The sequence below is a fragment of the Loxodonta africana genome, chromosome 11 (genome assembly GCF_030014295.1).
Source record: "Loxodonta africana isolate mLoxAfr1 chromosome 11, mLoxAfr1.hap2, whole genome shotgun sequence".
NCBI classification, from domain to species: Eukaryota; Metazoa; Chordata; class Mammalia; order Proboscidea; family Elephantidae; genus Loxodonta; species Loxodonta africana.
In genome coordinates, this window is record NC_087352.1 from 85,573,797 (window position 1) to 85,599,970 (window position 26,174).

Genomic DNA, 26,174 nt, shown 5'->3' on the forward strand with positions numbered 1-26,174 from the left:
TATTGATTTAAAGTAGTTTTACAATCTTCCTGTCCTTGTATTCATCTCCTCTTCAGTCACTAGTGATTTAATTAAAATGCCAATCTGCCTTGTTCTCCACTGTTCCCACCCCCAATCCCTATCATCAAATCCTTACCCTACAAAAGTCCAAGGTTCTTCATGTGGCCTTTGCATACTCCCCTATCTCATCTCTTGCCATTTGGTTCCCACTTAACTCTCCAGAGACTTAGCCCTGAACACACACGCTGTTTCTCACCTCTGCACTTGTGATCGTCAAGTCCAAGGTCTGGGAGCCCCCTCCAGCCATCCTTTTCACATGAATGCATCATTCTTAACCTCTAAAACTCAGCTCAGGCATCTTATACTTCAGGAAGCCAATAGGTCAGAATTATTTCTTCAGTGGCTCCCGGATACAAAATCTGATCTTAAGCTTGCTATATAATTCATGGTTGTGTTTGACCTCTCCCAGATTTACAAAATACTTACCAAAACATGATCGCATAGGACAGTTTCTCTAATCCAAGCCATTTACATTAGAATCACCCCAGGAGCCTATTAAAAATGCCTTCCTGGACCCTACCTGGAACCTCTGAATCAGAATCTCTGAGAGTAGCGCTATTTGGTACCACACTAAAATTTGAGAACCACTGACCTGTGGAAGGAGAAATTAAGTGTAACTCAAATGTCAGCTGGGTTATAATGTGTTTGTTGTTTCTATTTCATACCCAAATCAACTAGGCGATAAAGCTCAGCCCCTTGTTAGTTTTTCAAGAAAGCCAGTTAGTTACATCGTGTGCTTGGTGATTTTTGACCCTGCACTGTAGAAGGGGACCAACTTTCTATTCTCTTGCTCCCCCTGTCCTTCTCTCTTTTGCATTCCCTTCCTAGCTTCTTAGTCTTTTTCCTCTACTCTATATATCTTCTTGGGATGGTGGGGGTTTAGCAATTTTTATACATTGTGAATACAAAATATACTACCAATATGATTCAAAGCAATATAAGAAATACCAAACAGTACATACTGACTGCATGAATGTAAATCTTCTTAGGTGTGAAGCTGTATCTGAATACTCGCCACCACTATTTGCTTAACGAAGCAATCAACTAGAAAAGTTTACACAGCGAAGGAAATACGTGTGTGCGCGTATGCCTCTACGTGTGCGTATGTCTCTGTGTATTTAAAAAAAATCAGTTACACACTGTCCTTTTAGTTGGCAGAAATACAAAAGTGCAAGTTCTATCAGTAATTGACTTATACAATATGTGACAATATTCTTATTTCCTATGACATCGGAAAGTTAGGAGTCTTTACTTGACAGAAGACTTAGTTTTCATGAGTCAAAACAAACAAAAAAACCTAACCCAGTAAAGGCAAAATCTTAAATATATTAACCAGCAAAATGCATATTACATGATTACTGTTAAACCATGCTTCCAAGTGTCAATTATAAAAATGTGTTAGGAGTACATAAAATAGTGATTTCTCTCATCACAGGCATAAACTAATACAAAAGTATATTTCATACTTATAAATCAGAAGATCTATTTGAGAGCCTCCAAAATAGGAAAGGGGAAGGAGTGATATTAATAGGAAAAAAAAAAAAAAGGCACACATATACACACAGTTCCACTTAAATATTATTTTCTTCATCAGCAAGGAGTAAACAGCCAGCCAAGCTACCACGCAGATCAATCAGTTCACAGGTTGGATAAGTCATGGCATACAGGCCAGATAACTGTTATAAAATTATTCAACTAAAAAATTTACTCGGATTTCAGTCAACCCAATGGTATGGTGTCCTCACACTCGCTCTGAGCAAGAACTTCACGAGTCTTGGTTTTCTTGTCACCTTTAGAATCACCGTCTACCCACTCCCATGCCCTACACCCATGTTAACCGAGATGTACCACAGCAGCAATATGCACCAAGCCCAAGAGAGACCTTTTATAAAAGGCCCAAGCTTTGTCTATTAAACGAAATCTAATGGAGGGTGTTGCCAAGTTGTCTATCCAGTTAAGTGAGCTGAACACAGACTTGTTTAAAATCCTGAAATCTCTATGAAGAAAAGCAATTTTTAAGCAGGTAATGAAGAAAAAAAAATTTAATGGTACAGGACAGGGTTTTATGTAATCTTTGAATACTGAATAATAGTCCTAATAATATTTGAACTGAAAATTCAAGTAAGTCTGAACTCTAAATCAAGAACTTCATAATTTAGAATATTCTACAATCATAACTAAGACATCTGCCACATACACAGTAAAACCTGTGAAAGCTGGGACCAGTGTAAAGTGAAAACCTGTCAGAGAAGGAAAACAAACATTTTCCACCAATACAGAGCAACAGAAAAGTGGTAAGTGTACACCCCGTCAAAGGCAGAAAACTTCCAAAACCTAGAAAAACAAGGCAGTCCCGTCGAGTTCCAATTCTCACAGGTCTCATTGTATATATATAAGACAACAAAAATATACATATTTTAAAGATTCATAATGTCTTCCCTCCAGCCTAGGTGACATCCAGTATCTTTAGACACCAATTTTTCTTTTCAGAGCACACCTGCTTGGCTTCTGGATCCACTCATTCACTGAACATGGGACACCAAGGTTTCTCACTTGCTAGTATCTAGAAGTCACACAGAATTCATATCAGGAAGCAAGTCAGTGTGCATAAATACTTTGGAAAAAGTCCATTAAAAAGTCATCAGTAACAGAGATGAGGAAACATGAACACAGTTTAGCCGAAATCAATGAGAAATGAGGAATAATACCTTCTTTCAAAGAAATTATGATTATTCCCTCAAAACCTTATTAAGTCAGATTAAGTCGGCCAACATTCTGGGTGCTCTTCCCATGCTTTATTTTGGAAAAAAAAAATTGAAATATTAACATCACATGAGGCTGTGCTTCAGTCAAAAGGATATGACAGTTTAAAGCAATACCTTTTAGCTCAATAGAAATTAGAAAAAAAAAATTTAACCTTAGGTTTGAGCCTAGTTAGTCATACAATTGTGGCAAAAATTCTTCTAAGTGACTGAGGTATTTAGATTCTTCAAAACCACAGGTGTGCAGTACTGGGCGTGGAGATAAGGGACAATAAAAATGAGCAATGAGGGAATAAAAAAATAACTTTGAATTCCTTTTATAATAAGTAATAACCTGAGCTAAGGGGAAAATTATTAAATACTGGCAACATATATAGCTAATCATTCACCATCAAACACTTTGAGGCAAAAAAAAAAAATCTATATTCATTCAAGAATATCCCCTTCACGTAACTGGGTAAAAGATTTCCAAAAGTTAGAAATTAGAAAAATTATCACAAATAAATGGAAACTCCTAAAATATACATATTAAATATCTAGTCTATAGGCTTTCTAAAAGATTAGCAAAAAGTTATACTTTTAGTTGTAAAATTATCTTCTATTTCCTTCAATCTGGTTGGCTTTCAATGAGAAAAATAAAGTGTTCATTACTTTGAAACATTTTGTGGACAATCTGGAGAGCAATATTTTTGATGATACAACTTCAGCCGAAGAACATTTGGTTTTGAATAAGGAAAATATGGGACCCTGGGTTATTAACATATATTTTTTACAGTAAAAGAATGTCTAGTCGGTGGTCAGGAAATCTGTATCTTATTCACTGCTCCACTGATACCAGAAATAATTAATTGGATAAGTCGATTAGCTTCTGTGCCTGAGTTTCATTATCTGTAAAACAGGGCTAAGAATATTGTATTATATTACTCACAGGAATATTCTGAGGATAAAGTAAACACTAGAAAGCACTTTTTTTTTTTCTCAAACCACAATATAAATGCTAGGTCTTAATATTGTTAATAATTTTACAGGTATCTCTTCATGTTATCCAGTCAGATGTGTGCTTAAGGTAAGTTTTCCTACAAGATCACAGGTGGAATATTTAGTTTGATTTTATTTTAAAAATAAATCACAAAAGTAAAATATGTGAACAAGGTCACTTAACCCTCTCACCAGGTTTTATTACTGTTGTTGATATTATTACTTTTTTTAGCTATGTGTTTAAAAGAAAAGGTTTTTAATATGTCAGCCTAACTGGAAAACGTGTCTCTGGCACAGGTAGTTTTCAGAAGAAAAGCTGATCTTCACAAGAGCTTTGTCCTCTGCTTTTATTTTAAAGTGCTGAACCTGGGTGGGAGGGACAGAGCAGAAACTTCAGGTTTGTCACTGAGGAACCAATTCCCTTAGAGAGGCCAGAGCAGCGTGGATGCGCACATGCAATCTGTTTTCAAAGTCGTAGCCAGAGAAATCCTCCTGCAAGACCAAAGACAAGTATGTATGGAATCTATTAGCAAAGTTTTCATAGGGCACTACAGCATAAACCACACAAAATTTTGCACTTCCCAGAGTAAAATCCCCTACATGCTTAGTAAAGAATTCACATCTACTTGATTTTATTTCTCAAACCTCAAACTTTGTGTTCATTTTTTTTAATGTCAACTGAGTAAGAGTACTGTTCTCTTTGGAAAATTTTCCTCATTTTATTCCTGAATCAGTAGTCTTTATATGTGCTCAATGTACTGATATATCCCTGCCGTCAAGTCTATTCCAACACATAGCGACCCTCTGGGACAGAGCAGAACTGCCCCATAGAGTTTTTCCAAGTGGCAGCTGGTGGACCCAAACTACTGACTTTTTGGTTAGCAGCCATAGCTCAACCACTGCACCACTAGGGCTCCAAGCTGCTGTTAGGCATTCAAGACCATAGCTACAAAACCGAAAGTTAGTTTCCCACTCAAACACTTAAGAATGGAGTGTTTATAAAATAGCATGAACTAAAGAATAGGAGTTTCTTATGACCTTGGTAATTCCATTTAAAAATCAAGTGATTACTGATTCAATTGGTTACCTCGTCTCCTTTCCAGACATATTATCAACCAGAACAATCATTTTACAAAATTTCTTGTACTCAGACTTAGGTATACACTACAGAAGATAAGAAGGAACACCAGAAAGAGGCAGATCAGTATTTTTACCTTTGCTTGAAGAAGTAGAGTTCTGCCTCTTGCTACAGTCTATGAATGTAAGAGAAAAGCAGATTACCACTTAATACATACATATATATAAGTAGAAAATATTATAACAGAAGAAACCATTAATTAAAACAAACATGGCAGACAGAGGTGAGTCAACTGCCTAATCAAGTATAATGACTCCATTTCTCTTTAATATAAAGATGTTTATTAGTTTATATGAAGGCATCATATGATAAATAATTTTTCATAGTTTACACTATTATTCTAGAAAAGGCAACAACCTAAGATTTACAATTGCTTAGTTTAAAATCTTACTAAACAACTTAAAATTAATGATAAAAGGTTTTATTTGAAATCAGTAAATTATATTTCCTTTGAAGGTATTATGAGTGAGGCCATCAACTTTATATTTCAAGAAATAGACAGGCCAAATCTGTCATATACATGTATGTATATATACGTTAAGACCGCATCAAAAGTAAAAATTTCATTAAAATAAAGACTATAGTGACAGTAATTTCTACCCACATTCATAAAAACTGTGTCTTCTGTTTTGGTAAAATTAGACTTTTCCAATTAAAAGGCTTTCTAACAGCCTATCTTTGGCAAGATAGGCTAAATGTTTAAGGATTAGGCTACAGCCATATTTCTGTTGATTTTGCTTAATTTCTACAAAGTTCATATATTTGAAAGCTTAGTTGAATTTAATGAAAAATTAAATTTTACAAAGCCAACATCATGTAACTGAACTTCTAAAAGAAAATACCAAATAAATTCAGGCACTACTGAAATTCTGCTTAAAAAACAAGCAAACAAAGTACTAAAAAGCTACAATACATCATCGTGCTAGTTTAAATATACATCTTAAAACCAACAAAACAAAACAAAACGTTGAGTCAATCCCAACTCCTATCAACCGTATAGGACAGAGCAGAACTGCCCCATAGGGTTTCCAAGGAGCAGCTGGAGGATTTGAATTGCCAACCTTTTTGTTTAGCAGCCAAGATCTTAACCACTGCCACCAGGGCTCCAAATATATATCTTAATAACCAAAAAACCAAACACGCTGCCATCAAATTGATACCAAAAAAAGCCCCAAACCCACTGCTGTCAAGTCGATTCTGACTCATAGCGACCCTATAGGACAGAGTAGAACTACCCTATAGAATTCTAAGGAGTGCCTGGTGGATTGGAACTGCCGACCTCTTGGTTAGCAGCTGTAGCACTTAACCACTACGCCACCAGGGTTTCCTGCAAATTGATAGTAACCATCAACTTAAAATCTTTGAGGTAACCTAAAATTTCAAAAGCAATCATACATTTTCCTTATTTACCTTACCATATGTATTAAAAAAATTGCTGTGGAACAGAACTGCCCCATAGGGTTGCCAAGGCTGTAATCTTTACAGATGCAGACTGCCTCATCTTTTACCTGTGGAGCAGCTGGTGGTACTAATCACCACCCTTTCAGTTAGCAGCCGAGTCCTTAACCGCTGCGGTACAGGGTTCCTTTACCTCACTAGAACCTTTATTAAATTGGCAAGGAAAGTATTATTATTATATTTTACACATTAGGAAAAAAGCATGTGGTTAAGTAACTTAATCAGTGGCATACACTAAACGAAATGGCCAACTAGGTTCAAAATCTAATTCTGTGTTCTTCTGAATAAACCACACTACATCATATAATATCATTATGAATAAAGGCAATATTTTCCCTCAAATAAATCATTATTTAAAAAGTTACTTTACAATTTCTAATTCTGGAGAAGAAATTATCTCCTTAGAGAAAGTAAAATAGGATTAGTAGCTTTTGGACTCTTCTAAAGTGAAATCAAGGAAAACAAAACAAAGAACAATATGTTCAACAAATTATTTTTAATTAAGGATGCTTTGTCCATGCTCATTTGCACATCTCTAATGGCGAAGATTATTTGTAAAATATATAAGAGCTCACCTCTGGTTTGTCTAATAGAAGACAGCCAAGTTCATAGCAAGCATAGGGCTGAACATACAAGTTATTCTGACGACACAACTCATCTTTAAGAGCTCGCTGAAAGAACTGAAAGTATATAATACAAATGTTATTGCTATGAATTCATTTTCCTACTTAGCTTATTAAGGCTCAGCATAATCTTCAGGAGGCAGAACTAAAGACTCATCCTTCTGTATTCTATATCAGATTTTCTCTTCTTTTCTCATCTTCATTCCTTTCTGTTACTTTCCATCCATACCTCTGGTACCCTCATCCCTCCGTTCTTAGAAGTTCCTTACGTGCTTGTCTGGTGTGCTTCCTCCAGAATATGTTACCCATCAGCCAGCCCATTTTGGGCTACTCATTTTTCCAGGCAACACACTAGCCTCTACTGACTTTGTTGCTGAGAACTCTTCATCTCAAAATCTGAACACTACCATTTTCATATTTAAAACAGAGAACAAACAAGCCAAGAACCATCTCTTGACATGTAAAGTACTTTGCTGGTACTTAAACATGTGGTCTAAAATAAGCAATTTGGAGCTGTGTAATAACTTTATCTTACTCCATCCTGAGAGATTAATTTAAAATTATAATACAAGTGCATCAATGTTCCAGGATTTAAATGCCAAAAGTCTCCCATTATAGTATATGCAGTCTTCCAAAGAGCAGTCAAAGTAATACTAGGATATAAAATCCAACAAAACAAAGGAAAACCCAGTTAGAAAAATGTCTCCAACTATATTTGAGAATAATTAATGGTTCTTATTCATGTAATACATCCTAGAATATCCTAAGCCTTCAACTTTGTAGCTCTCACCTCCCGTCCTGCCTCAGTTATCTGCTGTTTATCAAGACAGAGGAAAAGTGAACACACACTGATATGCCTAATCATTTTTGTATTTCTTTAACTGTGAGGCTTCAGTCAAACCTTCAAACTTGTCTGCCTTCTCATTTCCCCCTCTTTCCAATTAAAACTGTCATCTTTCATAAATAGCTAGTGCCAGAAAAGAAACCCATATGTAAAGAAGTATTCTAAGAACCCAAAGTTACATTAAAAACTAGTATTAACTATTATCAGCTTCCAGTATCTCAGAAATGACAAAAATGGTAAAGTTCATATTGCAGTGGGAGGTTTTGTTTTGTTTAGGCTTTTTCATTTTTCTTATTCACAAGAGCATATGTGGGTGTCCATGATTTATGTTTTTTAGCCACAACAACAATGCTAACAGTTTACCTGAACAGCATCCTCTGAGTTTCCTAGGCATTTGTGTATGGCACCAAGAAGCAAATACTTTAATCCAACAACAGATGAATCACCCACTTCATGGCAAGCTTAAAGAGAAGAGGAGTGAAAACAGAAGGAAGCAAATACATTCACTTAATACCTTCAATATCATCAGCAGTCAAGTAAATCTTTCATTGTTCAACTAGATTATGCAGTTCATGTTTCTACTCCTGAAACTGAGGAGGTACCCTTTTCTCATTCATTAGTAAGTATCCTTAGTCAAAGAAAGGGATACTGAGAAAAGTTCATAGAGCCAAGGAGACTCAAAATTGCACCACATTAATTTCAACAAACATGCAATGGGCACCTTTACATGTGGTATAAGGCACTGCACTGGTCATTGAGAGGGATCAGACCTGAACCCTCCATGTCAAGAAGCTTAACATATACTGTGCAGAGTCGACACACGTGTCAGAGGATGCTATGGAAGTTCTTCAAGGAAATAAAAAGGATAGAAAGTGGAAACATAGTGAAAGTAATAGAAGAGTAGTGATATAATTATTTCTATGAGGTAGTAAGGAAGGAACTTGAGATTCGATATGATTACATACATGTGTGTTTATGTATGTGTATACATGCCTATGTATTTATACTGCTCAAAGTTACAGAACAAGTAACTGAAAGAGTGTGGTAGGAAAGGTGAAGAGGAAGTAGTAAGTGTGAAGAAGAGTGAAGAGATTTGGTCAAATCTCACTATCCTACAGGAGTGTATGTTTCCCTCCAAAAGCCACAGTGGAATGCTCTTACATAAAAAGAAGTCAAAAGTTAGCAGTTCATTCGAGGGTTCATTCATTTATTCATTCAATATTTATTGAGCACCTACTATGTGCTCTGGGCAGTTCTAGGCACTTAGAATATAGCAGTGACCAACACAGGCAAGATTCTTGCCCTTAGTGTGCTTACATTCTGTGGGAGAGACAGATAATGCAAAAGATAAGCAGGTAAAAGATGTTTGTTAAATAAGTGTATCTCTGCTAAGGTAAAAAATACAGCCAGGGAGAGGTTGTGTTGGTGATACAGTTTGAGCTTCACTGAAAAGGTGATATTTGAGTAACATTTGTGTAAAGATCTGGAGGAAATGAGTGAATGAGCCACGTGGCTGTATGCAGGCAGACTGCTTCTAGGTAGAAAACACGAGTACAAAGGCACTGAGGCCAGCTGGGCCTGGTGTGTTCAAGAACAGTAAGGAGGAGAGAGGCTGGAGCCCGATACACAAAGGGAAGAGCAGGGAGAGGAAACAGAGTTCAGGGGGGTTCAGGCTGTAGGGTATTGCAAGCCACTGAATGGACCTGAGCCTTTACTGTGAGTGAAATGAGAGACCATTAGAAGGTTCTGAGAAGTGGACTGACTCAGGTTTTAATAGGCTAACTCCAAGTGCTGTGCTGAGAATACAGAGAACATCTTAAAAATGGGGAGGAAGAACACAGTGGAGAGGGATGAGTGCTGGGTGGGGGGAGGGGCTATGAATGAAACCACAAGACAAAGATGTAAGAACCTAACTAGCTCGGCTGATAAAGGGAGTTTCAGACGGGGACTCTGATAAGCTGAGTGCATAAAGCTAGGTGGGCTTCATGCAAGGGGTTTAATAAACACATAGGATCCACATCACCCACGTCAACTGTTTCTGGAACTTAGTTCTGCATAAAGACCTCACTGTTCTCTACATACTTGTGTCAGCTTGGATCATTACTGCTTAACATCGGGGAGTGATGTAATCCAATGAATAGATCTCAGATTGGATTAACATTTAACAAAGATATTAAACAATTATCTCCCCTTCACTCTAGAGCCTGCCTCACTCTCCAGAACCACATCTTTGTTAGTTTATTTATTCTGATACCTAGAAAGGGGCTCGGGGAATATTTAGTCAAATCTCACTTAAGCAATAATCATTTGTGTGGCTGTCAATTACTGTCTATCTTGTATTTATATTTTAATTATTTCTAAAGATATGATCCGGCGTGTGTTTCTTAAAATAACACTTCAAATCTCTTCTAGTCCCTCTGAGTTAAACATTGGTAGATATTCTATACTGGTTTCAACAACCAGAGATAAGTTTAAAATTATACAAATTCTTTTTTAATGAACACAACAGAGCTTATGCATCCAAGAAGAATCTGTTTCCTTTCAGGGAATCCCCTTGGGACAGTTACATACCAACTCCAATTACAGGGCCACTGCACAAAACTCCCTTTGGAGTTGTATTCCTTTGACCACTGGAATAGTAACACTGGCAAACTTCTAGCCTTTGAAGGTGGACCTCTTTTAGGAAATAAACAAAAGCCATCTGCAAGAAAGTTGATGTTAAAGGTGGCTGATTCAATGGATAATGCCTATTTGGTCAGAAACAAGTGTGATGTAGAGAAATCTGACAAGTGTCCCATGGTAGCATAGGAACTATTTCTGGAATAAGGCCAAAATATTAATAGTGAATCTTTCTTGATCAAACCAAACCAGCTGCCATTGAGTCGATTCCGACTTATAGTGACTCAAGAGGACAGAGGAGAACTGCCCCATAGGGTTTCCAAGGAGCAGCTGGTGGATTCAAACTGCTGACCTTTTGGTTAGCAACCAGAGGTCTTAACCACTGCGCCACGAGGGCTCCTCTTTTGATAAAGGGCTGCATATGTGTGGATAAAAACGCTTTCCAAAGATAATTACTTTCTACAAAGCCATTCTTTTTTGTACACATGCACTTTTAGTCCAACCTAGCAGTCTCATCTTGTAACCAGAGTCCTAGCTGCATCATTTAAATATCCTCACACCCTAGGGAGGGGCAGCTTTGTGTGGGAAAGCTGAAACCTTGCTACTTGTTGCGTTGTCCTTAGACCAGCAGCATCAACACTTGTTCCTAGGGTATGTGGGCAAGTCTCTGAACTTTTCTGAGTCTCGAATTCCTCATTAAAACATGGGTATGGCAATATTGCTTGCCTTTCCTCCTCTCTGGGCTGCGGTCTGGAGAAAATTAAATAATTTGCCAGGCTATAAAGTGTCATTCAAATGTCTGTCATTAAACCTTTCAAAGAAAAGTTTCTTTAGTAACCAACAAAGCCCTATTACATTTGAAGATTTCGTTTCTTCTCCCTATGAACTTTTTCTACTACTATAATAAAAATGACTTTATCAAGGTTATATTACCCTAACCTATGGTCTTAGATATTTTAAAGACATAAATCTACAATACAGGCTTTTAATTATACTCCTGGTATTCATCCAAGAGAAATGTGCACGTATGTCCATACCTGTACACTTAGGTTATACACTTACGTTTGTAAGCTCTCCTCATCATAGCTAAACACCAGAAACAAACCATACGTCCATCAACAGGACATTTTTATTGAATAAACAAACTGTGATATAGCTATAGCCATGCGTTAGTAACCCGGGTGGCGCAAACGGTTTGCACTCAGCTACTAACCTAAAGGTTGGCAGTTCGAACACACCCAGCAGTGTTGTAGAAGAAAGGCCAAGAAAACCCTATGCAACAGTTCTGCTCTGTAACCCATGGGGTCACTGTGAGTTGAAATGACTCAAACGACAGCAGTTTTTTGTTTTTTTTTTTAATAGCCATATGATGAAATACTGCTCATAAGTAAAAAGAACAAATTACTGATACAGGCTACAACATGGATAAATCTTACAGACATTAAGCTGAGCAAATGAAGTCAGAATCAAAGGAATACATACTATATGATTCCATTTGTATGAAGCTCAAGGACAGGCAAAGCTATGGGGATCAAAATCAGAACAGTAGTTGACTTGGAATGGGTGTTGGCTGGGAAGGGATACAAGGGAAATTTGAGGGGTGGTGGCAATGTTTTATGTCTTGATAATGGTGGAGGATCTGTCATTATACACATGCAAACATGTATGCTTCCAGCAACCTCCATGGTTATAGAATTAATGACATTATAGTAAGTGTGTATCAGCATATACGCCTAACAACGCAGGCACATCTGGGTAACCCAGTGCGCTCTGCTTCTATCGCCTAAGAAATTGAATTTTCTTAGTCACTATACCATGTATCTAAGAATGACAGATTTGTGGCATAACCACAGCCTAAGTCAGATAACATTAACGAGAAACTGAAGGAAGCGGCACCAGGAAACAAGCCAAAGTACATAGTTGATTTTATTTTCTTACCTTGACTCATCCTCTGTAGGTTGGGAAAGGAACAGTTTGGAAGGGCTTTCCACAAGTATAACACTTCAATAGATGCCAGCACACAGAGCACTTTGGTTGGTGTTTGCTTCCGAAATCTTTCCGCCTGCAAGTAATTAGAATTATTAGGCTACATTTTCCTAAGGCAAATTCAAATAAAAACACACTTTTCGTGCATTTAAAAATGCAAAGTTCATATTCGATGTAACTGCCCTCTTCTACGCACCACCCAGCTGTCAGTCTGTCATATTGTGGTGACTTGCATGTTGCTGTTATGCTGGAAGCTATGCCACCAGTATTTCAAATACCAGCAGGGTCAGCTACAGCGGATGGGAGCTTCCAGACTAAGACAGACTAGGAAGAAAGGCCTGGCGATCTCCAAAAATTAGCTAATGAAAATCTTCCAGATCATACAAGACTGTCTGAGACTTGGACTCCCTTACTTTGGAGGAGTCATCAGGGGGAACCAATCACTGGAGGAGGACATCATGTTTGGTAAAGTGGAGGGCCAGCGAAGACGAGGGAAACCTCAACGAGATGGACTGATAAGACAGCTGCAACAATGGACTCAAACATAGCAAAGATCATGAAGACGGTGCAGGACTGGGCAGCGCTGTGTCTTGTTACACATGAGGTCGCCACGGGTCAGAACCGACCCTATGTCAACTAACAACAAGCCCTCTCCTACAAAGCTGAAAACGAAAATTTCTCTATATATTTTAAGATTTTGCTCTCCAATTTTTTTTGACCTATTGGTATATATGCCTTTCATTCATTACTCAACTGAATCTACTATTAAAATCCAGGCTGTATTCTGGAAACTTGGGGATAAAATTAGATTCATCTTAGTTTAAATCTATGGAATTCCTAAAAGCTGAATGACGAATAACTCAGTGGTCTATTGGGAGAATGTAAGTCTAGTAGATGCCTTTTAGATACGGTTTTATTGACTTTTTAATTTTCCAATTAATCCCAATACTCTCAGTTGCATTCCACGTTACAATCTAATTTATACACAAAAATAATTCATTAAATGTTTATTGAACAGAAATGTATAAAACGAAAATCATGGAAAAATAAGGATAAAGTGAGATGTCACGTAACCCAAGGTAATTCAGCTAAATTTTATTCTTAAAACTACAGAATAAATTAGGGACATTGTCTCTACAGTTCTCTGCTGGTATATCGGATTCATGCTTTTGTTTTTTATTAAGTCAAAACATGGCACGTTCACTCTTCTGAGCACCAGACTGTCTGCATCTCTCACTTAGGCCCTGCCTGTCTGCATTCTTCTGAAACTCCTTAACCTTCCCTCTCCAGATATGCTCATTAGCTCTGCAGAGTCTGTAATGTCTCTCCTCATTTAAATAAAAAAAAAAAAAAAAGAGAGAAGAAGAAGACGCATCTGCTTAATTATTTGCAGCAAAACGAACTCTTTCTATTCAGAGCAGAAGTATGATTATGGGAGTAAATTCTCTCCCTGGCAATGAACTGCATTTTCCATGGCAAGTTAAGTCTCCAATCTTAAATATGATTTCCTAAAATCCATCCAAGGTAGCGCTGGTTACAAATGCCCATCAAAAATAACACACCAAAGCAACAGGCTTCAACATACCTTTTTCACTGAGAACTGTTCAATCTGATTGTTTTTCCTTTTGAAGAATTTCTGAACTTCTTTAAAGACAATCTGTGCCCCATCCACATCACCAGTGGCTCCCTGACATACTGTAAGAAATTACATTTGTATTTCTCATGTGTTATGGAGAAAAAACAATCAGTTTACACTCAGCTGCTAACAGAAAGGTTGGCAGTTCGAATCCATTCAGTTGTGCTGTGGAAGGAAGGCCTGGTATCTACTTCCATAAGATTACAGCCATTGACAACCCTACGAGCACAGTTCTACCCTGGCACAGACTGGGCTGTCACGAGTCGGAAATGACTCAATGGCAACAATTTTGTTTGTTTTAAGGGATACCTATGCTGATGATATTGGGAAACATTACCAGGGTATTCACAATGAGTGCAAATAATATTTTTAAAAGGCAGCTAGGCAAAGCACTGCACCATCCTCCTGGTAGTCAGTCCATCAGCTCCACTATTCCCCAGGTGCCTGTGCTCCCAGAGCTCTGGGGGACACAGGAGTCGGGGTCTTGTCCTCTTGTTGGGAAGACAGGCTTGCACGTAACAAAATCCCCAGCTAGTGTCACGAACAGTGTACAACCCAGTCGAAGCCCACATGCTCAGAAAGTGGAATAAAAAGGAATCTAGGAAAGAACAATAGGGAGATTAGCGGATCGGGAAAGCTTTGTGGTGGAAGGAGGCTATCAATGCACCTGAAAGTCATGAATTAATTCTACATGTGTCCACTGACCACCTGCCATATATATATAAGCCTCTAGGAAGTCTGTGAGGAAGAAACACACAAACTTGCAATTGGATGAAATGTAAAATTCAGCCAAAGAGATCACAGACACACACATGCGCGCACACACACACACATATTTCTCTCTGGAGTTATCAGAGAAGCCTGTGAGGAGGCAGGAGATGTCAAGCTGACCACTGAAGGATGGGCATAATTTTGAGAGTCTGCACACCACCCTCATTCCACCACAACCACAACACGAGCACTCGATCATACTCGTATTACCTGGCCTGTGCTCCCCCGCCTTCTCCAAACTTCACCCCCAGCTTCTGTCCTACCTCCTTAATGACACTTTACTGGATACTCTTTGTCATCCTCCTCTCAACTTCTGTGGCACTGAGTCCATTTTTATAAATTGCTCGTTATACATTAGCCACATGTTTTTCACTCCCCGGTTGTGATATGTGTTCATTTGCTAGTTCCTCCTTCTTTATTCGAGCACCCCTCCACCTAGGGAAGCCCTATACTCGGCATTTGTGGGCTTGGTCAAGCGCGTTCCAGGGCCATGGCATGTCAGAGGCAGGCTGCTAGCAGCAGGAGAAGCAAGTCTCGTAGCGCTGAGATGTGAGGAGAGGAGAGGAAAGCCAGGGGAGTCCTACTAGGGAGTAAGAGGGACTAGGGTGAGTGCTCAAATGAAGGGGCAACTCTGGTCCAGATGTGGGGGTCTGCACTAATTCCGATTACCCCATCAGTTTCAGCTATAACATTTCAAAACCAGAAGGAAGCTCAGTGATTGTTCTGTATAACCAACCTCATCATTTTATAGATCAGAGAATGCAAAGGCCCAGGGAAGTTGAGCAACTTGCCTAAGGTTGCAGTGAACCAGTAGGGAAAAATATTTCTGCTGCCCCTAGCTTGAAGTCTTCCTCAGATAACTGAGAACCTTCTTATAGAGTTACAGGTTTAAAAAAAAAAAAAAAAACTGTCATAAATAGCAACAGTATCCATATCTGAGTCACCCTTAAAGGTCTACAACACCAACACCCCAGGCCCTAAAGAACAAAACCACCTGTTCCTCTCACAGTAAAGTCAGAAGGAGTCTGAAAAGATGCTGATGCTTAAAAGTACCAGAATTTCTGAAAAATCCGAAAATCTGAGGGTTAACCAGAACTTCAGACACTTGGCTCTTCCATTAAAAAACCACTCCATGTGTGATATGGAGCCTGGTGGCACAGTGGTTGAGAGCTCGGTTGCTAACCAAAAGGCTGGCAGTTTAAATCCACCAGCTGTTCCTTGGAAACCCTATGGGGCAGTTCTACTCTGTCCTACAGGGTCGCTTTGAGTCAGAATCGATGCGGCAGCAATGGGTGTGTGTTGTGTGGTGTATGTGTGATATGCTAAGCTTTTCATTTTGACATAATTACACGCTTACAGAAAAGTTGCTAAGGCTCCGGTACCTACCCTCTCTGGCTCTGCCTGTCCCTGTGTACCCACCTGTCACTGCCAACCCAAGTGGCATCTCCTGCAAGATGCTTTCTCTGACAGCTTGGCAGAAGTAATCCTTCCCTTCCACTTGTGATCTCTGTATTACAACTATTCACACATATCTTATCATCTTGACAAAATCTCCTTGCGGAGGCAGAAATTAAAGTCTTTCATGATTATCATCTCCTACAACTAGTATAGGAGCTCTGGTGGCTCAGTGGTTAAAGCACTCGGCTGCAAACCGAAAGGCTGGTGGTTTGAACCCACCAGCCACTCCACAGGAGTAAGATGTGGCAGTCTGCTTCCATAAAGATCACAGCCCTGGAATCCCTATGGGACAGTCTACAGGCACATGGGATTTCCAAATAGTTGAAGAATAAATGCTCTTCTACACAGCCAAACTGTGCTTTTTTTTTTTTCTTTTTTTTTATGTTCTACACTCAACAAAGACTAAATAAGATCATGTGATCCAATTACACTCTGACTAGGCTGTTGTGCAGGACTTTCTTTTCTGGGCCATGCAATCCTGGTTCACCCCCTCTTCAACGTGTTGGGTGCAATAAACAGCTTCTTCCTTCCTCTGAGATGTCTGCAAATTCTATAAAAACAACCCTTAAAGTGTGAGTAATAGCAGACTAACCAGTATATTGAAAATAATCCTGTCCAAACACCAAATACAGAGCCATAAGAAAACGGATGTCCTACTGGGATCGCTATCACCCTTCTGTCAGTTTGTCATACTGTGGTGGTTTGCGTGTTGCTGTGATGCCAAAAGCTATGCCGCTGGTATTTCAAGTACCTGCAGGGTCACCCATAGTAGGCAGGTTTCGGTGGAGCTTCCAGACTAACACAGACAAGAAAAAAAGGCCTGGCAATCTACTTCTGAAAATTAGCCAAAGAAACTCCTATGGATCACAACAGACTACTGCCCGGTATAGTGCTGGAAGATGCAGCCCCCAGGCTGGAATGCACTCAAAATACACAGGGGCCACCACAATGGATTCAAGCACACCAGCGATCACGAAGATGGCACAGGTCTGAGCACCATGTCCTTCTGTTGTTCACAGGGTCACCAAGAGTCAGAGTCAACTCAATGGCAACTAACAACCCTGGGATTCCAGTGAAGAGTATGGGTGCAAGGGGGCTTCTCACTGATTGCTAATGGGCTGATGGAAAGTTACAGGAATTTAGGATGTCGGGATATATACATATTGGCCACTGTCAGTCAGTTCTATCTGACTTAGATCAGTGAAAGGGATGAAGTGAAAAGAGAAGACGATGTTTCATCAAATCTAAACATTCAGAGGGAAATAGTCTTGTTATTATATATTTTCTCCTTAATTTTTTTCTGTTTTTTTGATGGCATGTGTTTTCAGTATTGGAATGTATACTTGTTAATTGTGTGTGTTTAAATTTTTGGTTGGTAATACGGATTCTGAGAACTATAACCTGGTGATGCTTGCCACCAATGAGGCAAGCGGCACTGTTGTGCCACCAATCTGTGGTATGACAATATACCAATGACAGCTAGAGAAGCAGTTTATTGTGGACACCTTTCCATTAGGTTATATGGAGAACCTCTGGTTTTCCAAAAGTGACCCAGAAAAACCAAAACAAACCCACCAGGGCTCCCTAGCTACTTCACAGGAAAGCTCTAATCATGCTTGCAAGCCTTATCTCAGAGAAATAAAGGAAAAAAAGGCAAAAGTTTACAAAACTAACACATCCAGGAAGCATCACCTAATAGAATGTTTAACCTACACAACAATGACACTCCAGCTCTGGTCTACTATGCTTAATACATTCCAAAAGGGACCCACCTTGATACTAAATGCATTAGAACTGGAATAACACCTTACCTCTGAGGTCCAGAGGCATAAAAAGTGGCTGGCATACCATTTATGCCAATGGTAAGGAAAAAGATAAGGAAGTACTTAAAATAATGTTTGGATTAGCCTTGAATCATAAGGAGAAGAAATGTTTATATGGCTGCGTAAGGCAAGGTCACTGTTAGATGCATTACCTCACATGTCTGAAAAGGTTTATATAAAACTTGCTTAAAAGGCAGAAAATATACAACCCCTTGGGTTTCTTCAGTTGTACATCTCAACAATTCTAAACCACTGTAGCACAAACAACCTTCTTGTCCACCAGGTGGCAGCACGTCTTTCACTATCTCCTCATTAAAAAAAAAAAAACCAACTGCCATAGATCATAGCGCCCCTATAGGACAGAGTAGAACTGCCCCAAGAGTTTCCAAGGCTGTATGTAATCTTTGCTGAAGCAAACTGAAACATCTTTTTCCCACGGAGTGGCTTGTGGGTTCAAATCACTGACCTGCTGGTTAGCAGCCGAGGGCTTTAACCACTATCCCACCAGGGCTCCTCATACAAGAGCAAAAAAGCAACTAATTTTACAAATAATTGCTATAGTGATAATGCAGTACTAAAATACCTCATGTTCTGCAAAATCACACTGTAAATGTAACAGTGCTCAGAAGAAAGCCCTAACGATCTACTTCCCAAAAATCTGCCATTGAAACCCTACAGAGTACAATTCTACTCTGACACACATGGGGCTGTATGAGTCAGAACGGACTCGAAGGCAACCGGTTACTAGGTAAAACGAGGTGGGAGCAGACTGCTCAAAACCTAAGTGCATCTTTGTAACCAGGGCACTAACCATCTAAATAAAAATATTAATACAATTAAAAAGATATGTCAAATTCTTAAAATTTCTTCAAATTCCAATAAATTTTTAAAAAATTATAGGAACTAAAAAAAGTAGGTAAGGGCAGGCTGAGGTTGTTGAGGACAAAAACGGGAGAACCTCATAACGAGCATTTCCTTCTCAGTAGCACATGGCCAAACCGGGCCCAGGGGGTAGCAGTGGGGCAGAGTGAGGAAGGAAGGTGGGCCAAGGGGCACGGTGTACAGAGCTGAGTTTCTTGGAGTTCAGCTTGGCAAGTAAACGCTATACTCAGCTGCTATGGACCTAGCAGCATGAAACATTCATACACTGGGGAAAACTGTGCCACCATCCTCCTCTCTACCAAGGGCAAGTGACCTGGCTCGTAACATAGAAATAAGGGCAGTGCAGACAACGGCTGACTTACCTGCTGTTAAATAGGCATAATAGCACTGGGACCACCTGGACTCGTTTTTTAGCCTCTCAAAGGAATCAAATGCATCCTTGAAGTTCAGCTCGATCATGCTGCACCAACCTGAGAAAGACAGACTTTTAGCACATTACCATCAAGTCTAAGCTTTCGATCCTGTATGGAAGCTACACATCTCTGATACTACTATCTTTCTCTGCGAGTATTCTATGTAAACTACCTGAACACTTAAGAAATTGGAGTGTTTGTCTTACTCAAAACTTCAGACTTTCAATGTGAAGTTTTGAATAAGACAGGTACTTCTTATTTCACAACTGATTAAGCAGTCTAGAAGAAGAGTAACTGAAAAGTTTCTAAGAAAACACTCCGATTTGCCTCATACAACTGAGAGATTAGGCTAAGTACATGTAGTATTTCTCTAAGAGTAGATACAGGCTCAGAAAAAGAAGTGGAAGCAATGCCACTAGGTTATATACATAGTGACTTACTCAAAATGTCTTATTTTCACTAACTCACGAATCTTTATGAGAGGCAGAGAACAAGCCGGTCAGAAATTAGTATTTTCCCATTCTGCCCTCTGCAAATTGGGAGTGGAGCTGAGAAAGGACCCCATCTTCCCTGGACCCAAACGCGGTTTTTTACTGCTGTAAAGAATAGCAGCAACTGACACGAAAGGAATTTTAATTAACAATTTCATTGTTAACAGCAGTATACCCATTGCCACAGAGTCAACTGCGACTCAGAGCAACCCTACAAGACAGGGTAGGACTGCCCCATAGGGTTTGCAAGGCTGTAATCTTTACGGAAGCAGACTGCCACATCTTTCTACCATGAAGCGACTGGTGGGTTCTAACCGCTGACCTTTCAGTTAGCAGCTGAGCACTTAACCACTGAGCCACAGGGCTCCTATTAAGAGCAGTAGCTACCACCTACTAAGCCCCAACTGTGTGTTAAGCACTATGCTAGTACTTCATGAGTTGGAATTGACTTGACAGCAACGAGTTTTACTTACTACAGGAGCCCTGGTGGTGCAGGGGTTAAGCGCTCGGCTGCTAATGGAAAGGTTGGCAGTTCGAATCCACTAGCCGCTCCATAGGAGAAAGATGTGGCAGTCGGCTTCCATAAAGATTACAGCCTGGGAAACCCTATGGGGCCATTCTACTCTGTCCTATAAGGGGTCAGAATTGACTCAAAAACAATGGGTAGCCCTTACTACAACCTTGCAAAGGTGGGTGATGGGATCCTTATTTCACCAATGAGAAGACCTAAGGCATCAAGGGGCTCTGTGACCTGCTCAAGGCCTCAAGCTAAGAGGAAAGAAAGCAGAAAGGAGGCCACAGGTCTTTCCTGTATACATTACTGTCTCCATACAAAGAAAATACTGACATCAGACGTGTCATTAAACATTTGTGTGATCTTTGATGTGCCATTTAAACTATGGGGGGAAAATCCACATGTCCAGAAAATTCAGTGTCTAATTCTATGGGACATGATATGAAACTGGCATGTTTTCGGCTAAAAATTTGGGCTAATTATTTCCACTCTACAGTAGACATCAGGATGTAGATAACCCTCTAACAGATGTAAGATTTGATTTAAATGCAAACTAAAGGAGGATGGCAGCATGGAATTTTAATAGGAAGTTTGAATTCTGATTTTACTATTTCTTGTCTGATTTAACCTTCCTAATACCCAGGTTGGGTTAGATGGTTTCTAAGCTTCTCTGGGCTCTAACATTCTGTATTGTCATAGACTTTGAAGTAGTGTACAAAAAAATGCCACCGAAGCTAGGTTTTTTATTCAAGTTCTTTGAAACACATTTCATTCTACATTACAGCCATTAAACAGAACACCAGCAGAGTTTAAATTACAAATACATTTTCCCTTGGATTATACTTTATCTCTTCTCCCTAAGTCATCACGGAGGTTTGAAACATAATTCAGGAACACACTTATGTCCCCGGCAGGGAAGCAAGCGGCAGGCGTCCTCGGATCCTGACCTAACAGATGCCAACGGCCTCCCTGAGCACTCTCCGTTTCTCCCCCGCTGTCCCTCTGCAAAGAGCTTTTTGGATTCCAGTTGCCCTTTGGATTTCCATCACTATCATCATTTCTCCTTGCTCCACTCCTTTCTTCTCCTCGTTCATTTCTTTTTTACGTGCTATATGTGTTTCTTATGATGTGACCTCATAGTATTAGCTTTAACTCTAAAACATGAACCCCTTATTTAAAAAAAAAAAAACTTTTTTTTTTTTTGTTTTTGTTTCAAGTTCAAAGTTCTCAGCATAATGGAGCAACTGTTGCCTAAAAAAAAAAAAAACTAAACCCATTGGCGTTGATTCCGACTAACAGCAACCCTGTAGGACAGAGCAGAAATGCCCCATAGGGTTTCCAAGGAGCAGCTGGTAGATTCAAACCGCCAACCTTTTGGCTGGCAGCCAAACTCTTTAATCACTGTGCCACCTGGGCTCCACGTTACCTAAAAGGATTATGGAATTACCTAATGCAAAAGATTTGAGAATTTACAGAAGTCAGTAAAAGACTCAGCAAAAACTTTGGAGCAGGGGGTATGTCTTAGATAAATAAATACTTCAAAGGCTGCTTATAAATTCATCTCCAGTAGGAGAGAAGCAGAAGAAAGAGGCTAACATTTTGGGGGCAACTTCTGTTCTCTAGGCCCCCACCAGACTCTTCATACAATGTTATTTCATCCAAACCTCACAACTGCCATGGGGTGAGGCAGCTTAACTCCAGGGGCAACAATGTGGCTCAGGGGGCTTCAGAAACTTGTCCAAGGTCTCGGGCCCATTGGTGGAAGTGCTGGCATTGGAATGCACCTCCCTAACTCTCTCCTATGGCAGGTGAATGTGCAGTCCAATAAGGTATTTATAAATGGTTATTAGTCTACCCATTTCCCATTACCTATTATCCTAAAATCAAACTTATATAAACAACAAAATATTTTAAAGTAGAATCAGAATGGTAAGTGTCATTACAGACGCTACAATAACAAAGTCATTATTGTGTAAGGCAGCAAGCATTTCACAAAGATACAAATTGAACAGCATTAATAGTGAGCAACTGCACAAGCAAACACTGATACTGTTTCAGAACAAGAAGCTTGACAGACATTTATATTTACCAATTTCATATAGACACACATGTTGAATTTCTCTCTGATCTACTGCCAGTTCCAAAGCCGTGTGGAAAGAAGTCAAGGCACTGTTGATTTGACACTAAGGAAAAAAAAAAAAAGAGAGTTACTGGCTAAGGTCTGTCATTAATCTTACAATCATGATAATTCAACACTGTCTTTTTCCTTGTTATTTTAAACAGAAAAACATAACTCCTGACAAAAGCCTCCCTTCTGAATTGGTTCCATGTGGGGAGGGGTTGGAAGATTGGGGGAAAAGCTCAGATCCACCTTCTCCTACCACCCTCTCTTCGTACTTCCACAATAGAACTTGTACTGTAACTGCTTGCTAATCTAGCACCCTGTTAGCAAATAAATTCTAAAAGGGCAGGGACTACATTTCCTCCTCCTTTGTATACCTAACCTGGCAAACCACATGGCAGAGAAAGGTTCTCAGTCAGTGCTAAGTGAATGAAGGAAGCCATTCCCAGTTAGCCCTGTCCTCACTGGTCTCCTGACGTGACCCACTCACTCTCTACACCATGCAATTTACAGTTTGGTTCTCTACCTCAGAATACTGTTCTCCAGTCACTTCTGATCATCAAATCTCCCCTTCCAACAATTCAGAAATTCTCTGAGGATCCAGATTCCATTTTTCACTTTTGCTTTCATCTAATGCTGTCTAGAACCCAAAAGACTCTCAAATGCCTGCTCTACTTATTCCTGATTAAATGCATTTTGCTTTTTCTTTCATTAAAAATCTCTTTCAAAGTCTGCCAACCTGGTACCACAAGTACTTGATAAGAGAATCTAAAAAGCATCACCAGGATAAAAACGATTAGATTCAATCCTAGCTAAGGCACTGATCCACCACCTGTCCGTCAGTTTGTCATACTGTGGTTGTTTGCATGTTGCTGTCATGCTGGAAGCTAGGCCGCCAGTATTTCAAATACCAGAAAGGTCACCCATGGTAGACAGATTTCAGCAGAGCTTCCAGACTAAGACTAGGAAAAAAGGCCTGTCAATCTACATCAGATAATCAGCCAATGAAAACCGTATGAATCACAACAGAATATTATCTGATACAGTGCTGGAAGATGAGCCCCCTGGGTTAGATGGCACTCAAAATACACGGTGGCAGCAACGAAGAACCCAACAGACCAACAATTGTGAAGACGGCACAAGACCAGATAACATTTTGTTCTGTTGTAATGGGGTCGCTACGAGTTGTGTCAACTCCACCGCAACTAACAACAACGAGGCACTGATAGGTGTTAAATATCATGTACCAATGATAAATATCGACCTGAAGTACCCCAAAGACTAGAGAGAGCCTCCTCACCGTGTGGCCTGTCTAGAAGCATTCCTTTGTGGCTGCCCAGCTAGGGCCTGAGCTGCTCTCCCTGCCCTTACACTTGGGGCTTAGGCTTTCCTTCCATCCCTCCTCTCTGCACTTCCCTGTGTTTCTCCCTCTTCTGCTCCTCAGTCACTCCCTCCCCAGGGCTCCTAACTGCCTCTTCCCTCCACAGCCAAAAGGTCATGGGAGAGAAGCTACAGAGCAGCTCCAGCCCTTCCTCAGCTCCTTTAGCCCCACACGGTCTCTGCAGGAAGCTCTGGGACACAAATGTACTCTTGAGTCAGCAAGGCCATCTCAGAAACAGCCTGTGACTCAGGGGCGTTGTAAGCCAAATGACTCATTAACCAAGGCCAAGGCTGGATCAATACCTGTCCATGTCCCAAAGCAACACTCCACTCTTTGCTGTCAGGGAGGGCCCAGCTGTCGCACTGGATACTTTATCACCACTGTGAAAGCTCATCAGGCAGCCACAGGAGCTACATCTCACCATATCACTAACTCCTGTTCTCAAGTAGCTTAAAACGGAATCGGTGGAAACTGCACAGGTATGTGAAACAGGCCCACAACTCTGAAGCCATTTACACTGGTTGGAAGTAGACAACCAAAGTTCTAAAAGGCGTAACTTATCAATCGATCGATCGATCAGTATTTTGCAAAGAATGTGTGTAGTGATCTTGACACTCATTCCAACCCATCTCTAACTTTTCCCTCGGGATCAACAGTCTTTTTCCTGTATCATAAATGAACTTGACTTAGCACATTTACCACAGAAACTTCAGCCTTAGGGGTTCTGCTGTGCACACATCTGTGTGTTGGCTAAGTTAATGGCCCTCAGTTACCACATTCTGGATGGGTCCTGCCCACTGGGCTGTCCCCAGCTGCAAGTTCAGTGCGGGACCGACCAGTGCCACACTGCCCTTCAGAAGATGGAAATTGATTCAGTAAACATTTATTGGGCAACCACTCCATTCCAGGGATGGCGCTAGCTCCAGAGATACAAAGGCAATTAGAAACAAAGCTTTGAATCCAAGTTACAAAAAAAAAAAAAAAAAGCAGCAGCAGCAGCCAGGAAATAACATTTGGATCAATAGTTTCTTTTCTTTTTTTTTTTTTTTTTAACTCCTTCAAAAACGCTAAAAAAGGCATGGAATAGTTTAATTTTCAGATGAAGAAACTGAAGGTCAAAGAGGTTAAGCAACGTGCTCAAGGTCAACAATCTAGCAATTGATTAGTATTCAAACTGTTGATTGCCTCCAAAGGGTGCTATCATCAGCCAAGGGTGTGTATATGTCACAAGCTGAGTAAGGACCCCCAAAGCTATCAGTTCCTAATCCCTAGAACATGTAAATATTACCTTATTTGGAAAAAGAGTCTTTGCAGGTATGATTACGTATTGTGAGATGGGGAGATTATCCTAGATTATACAGGTGGGCTCTAAATGCCATCACATCATCCACAGACAGAGGAGAAGGCAATGTGACCATGGAGGCAGAGATTGGAGTGATGTGGCCACAAACCAAGGAATGTCAACAGCCACTAGATGCAGGAAGAGGCAAGGAATGTATTATCCCCTAGAGCCTCTGGAGGGAGTGAGGCCCTGCTGATGCCTTGATTTCAGCCCCGTGAACTGATTTCAGATTTCTGGCTTCCAGAATTTTGAGAGAATGAATTTCTATTGTTTTAAGCCACCAGTTTTGGGGTAATTTGTTATATAATCTTAGAAAATACAGTATATTTCTTTAAAAATTAAACTGTGACAAAAGTACCTTTTTTTTTTTTTTCCTGTTACCAGCACTGTAATAGGACTTGAAAGTACTGAGGCCATAGTACAGAGTTGAATGACAAGAGCAAGCATAACTACAGAATTAATTCCAGTGCTATCCTGATCACTCACTAAGGAATATAATAAACAGCCATTCAAACGGCAGAAATGTATTTTCCTTTTTCATCATAATAATTTAAAATAAAAAATGATCTGTGGGAGTTTTTACGATTACAAATTAAAATATCCAGAAAATAGCAAAGAAAGAATGATCTCCCTTTGATACTCTATTCACAGTTTAACTTTTGAACACATACACATACCCTGGCACGTAGAGAATTTGGAAAATGGACTAGTATAAAAAAGCCACTAAGTCAAGAATTAGACGTTATAGTGCGGGCTTTTGTCTTGTAAATTATGAATTGGCTTGCTGTGTTGCAAAATCATTTGCAGGCTCAGTTTTCTTGATTGTAAACAGAGGAAAAAGTGTGGGCTGGCTTTTTCTACTTACAATGCAAC

The 26,174-nt window shown here is 39.8% G+C and overlaps 1 protein-coding gene across 3 annotated transcripts in view; it reads right to left on the bottom strand.

Annotated features, from left to right (window-relative positions):
• Positions 1–48: 48 nt before the first annotated feature.
• The window catches only part of TTC39C (tetratricopeptide repeat domain 39C), a 101,749-nt gene continuing 75,623 nt past the window's right edge, over positions 49–26,174 (bottom strand). The window contains exons 7-14 of one of the 3 annotated variants that reach the window (XM_003406358.4): positions 22,546–22,639; positions 19,401–19,508; positions 14,054–14,163; positions 12,421–12,544; positions 8,227–8,324; positions 6,972–7,076; positions 5,015–5,053; positions 49–4,292 (exon numbers count right to left, since the gene is read on the bottom strand). In XM_003406358.4, coding sequence (XP_003406406.2) covers positions 4,203–4,292; positions 5,015–5,053; positions 6,972–7,076; positions 8,227–8,324; positions 12,421–12,544; positions 14,054–14,163; positions 19,401–19,508; positions 22,546–22,639 — 768 coding nt within the window. In that variant the 3' untranslated portion in view covers positions 49–4,202. Of the gene's footprint in view, positions 4,293–5,014; positions 5,054–6,971; positions 7,077–8,226; positions 8,325–8,354; positions 10,565–12,420; positions 12,545–14,053; positions 14,164–19,400; positions 19,509–22,545; positions 22,640–26,174 lie in introns of those variants that run through there. The other 2 variants (XM_064294642.1, XM_064294641.1) reach the window with 2 other exon arrangements.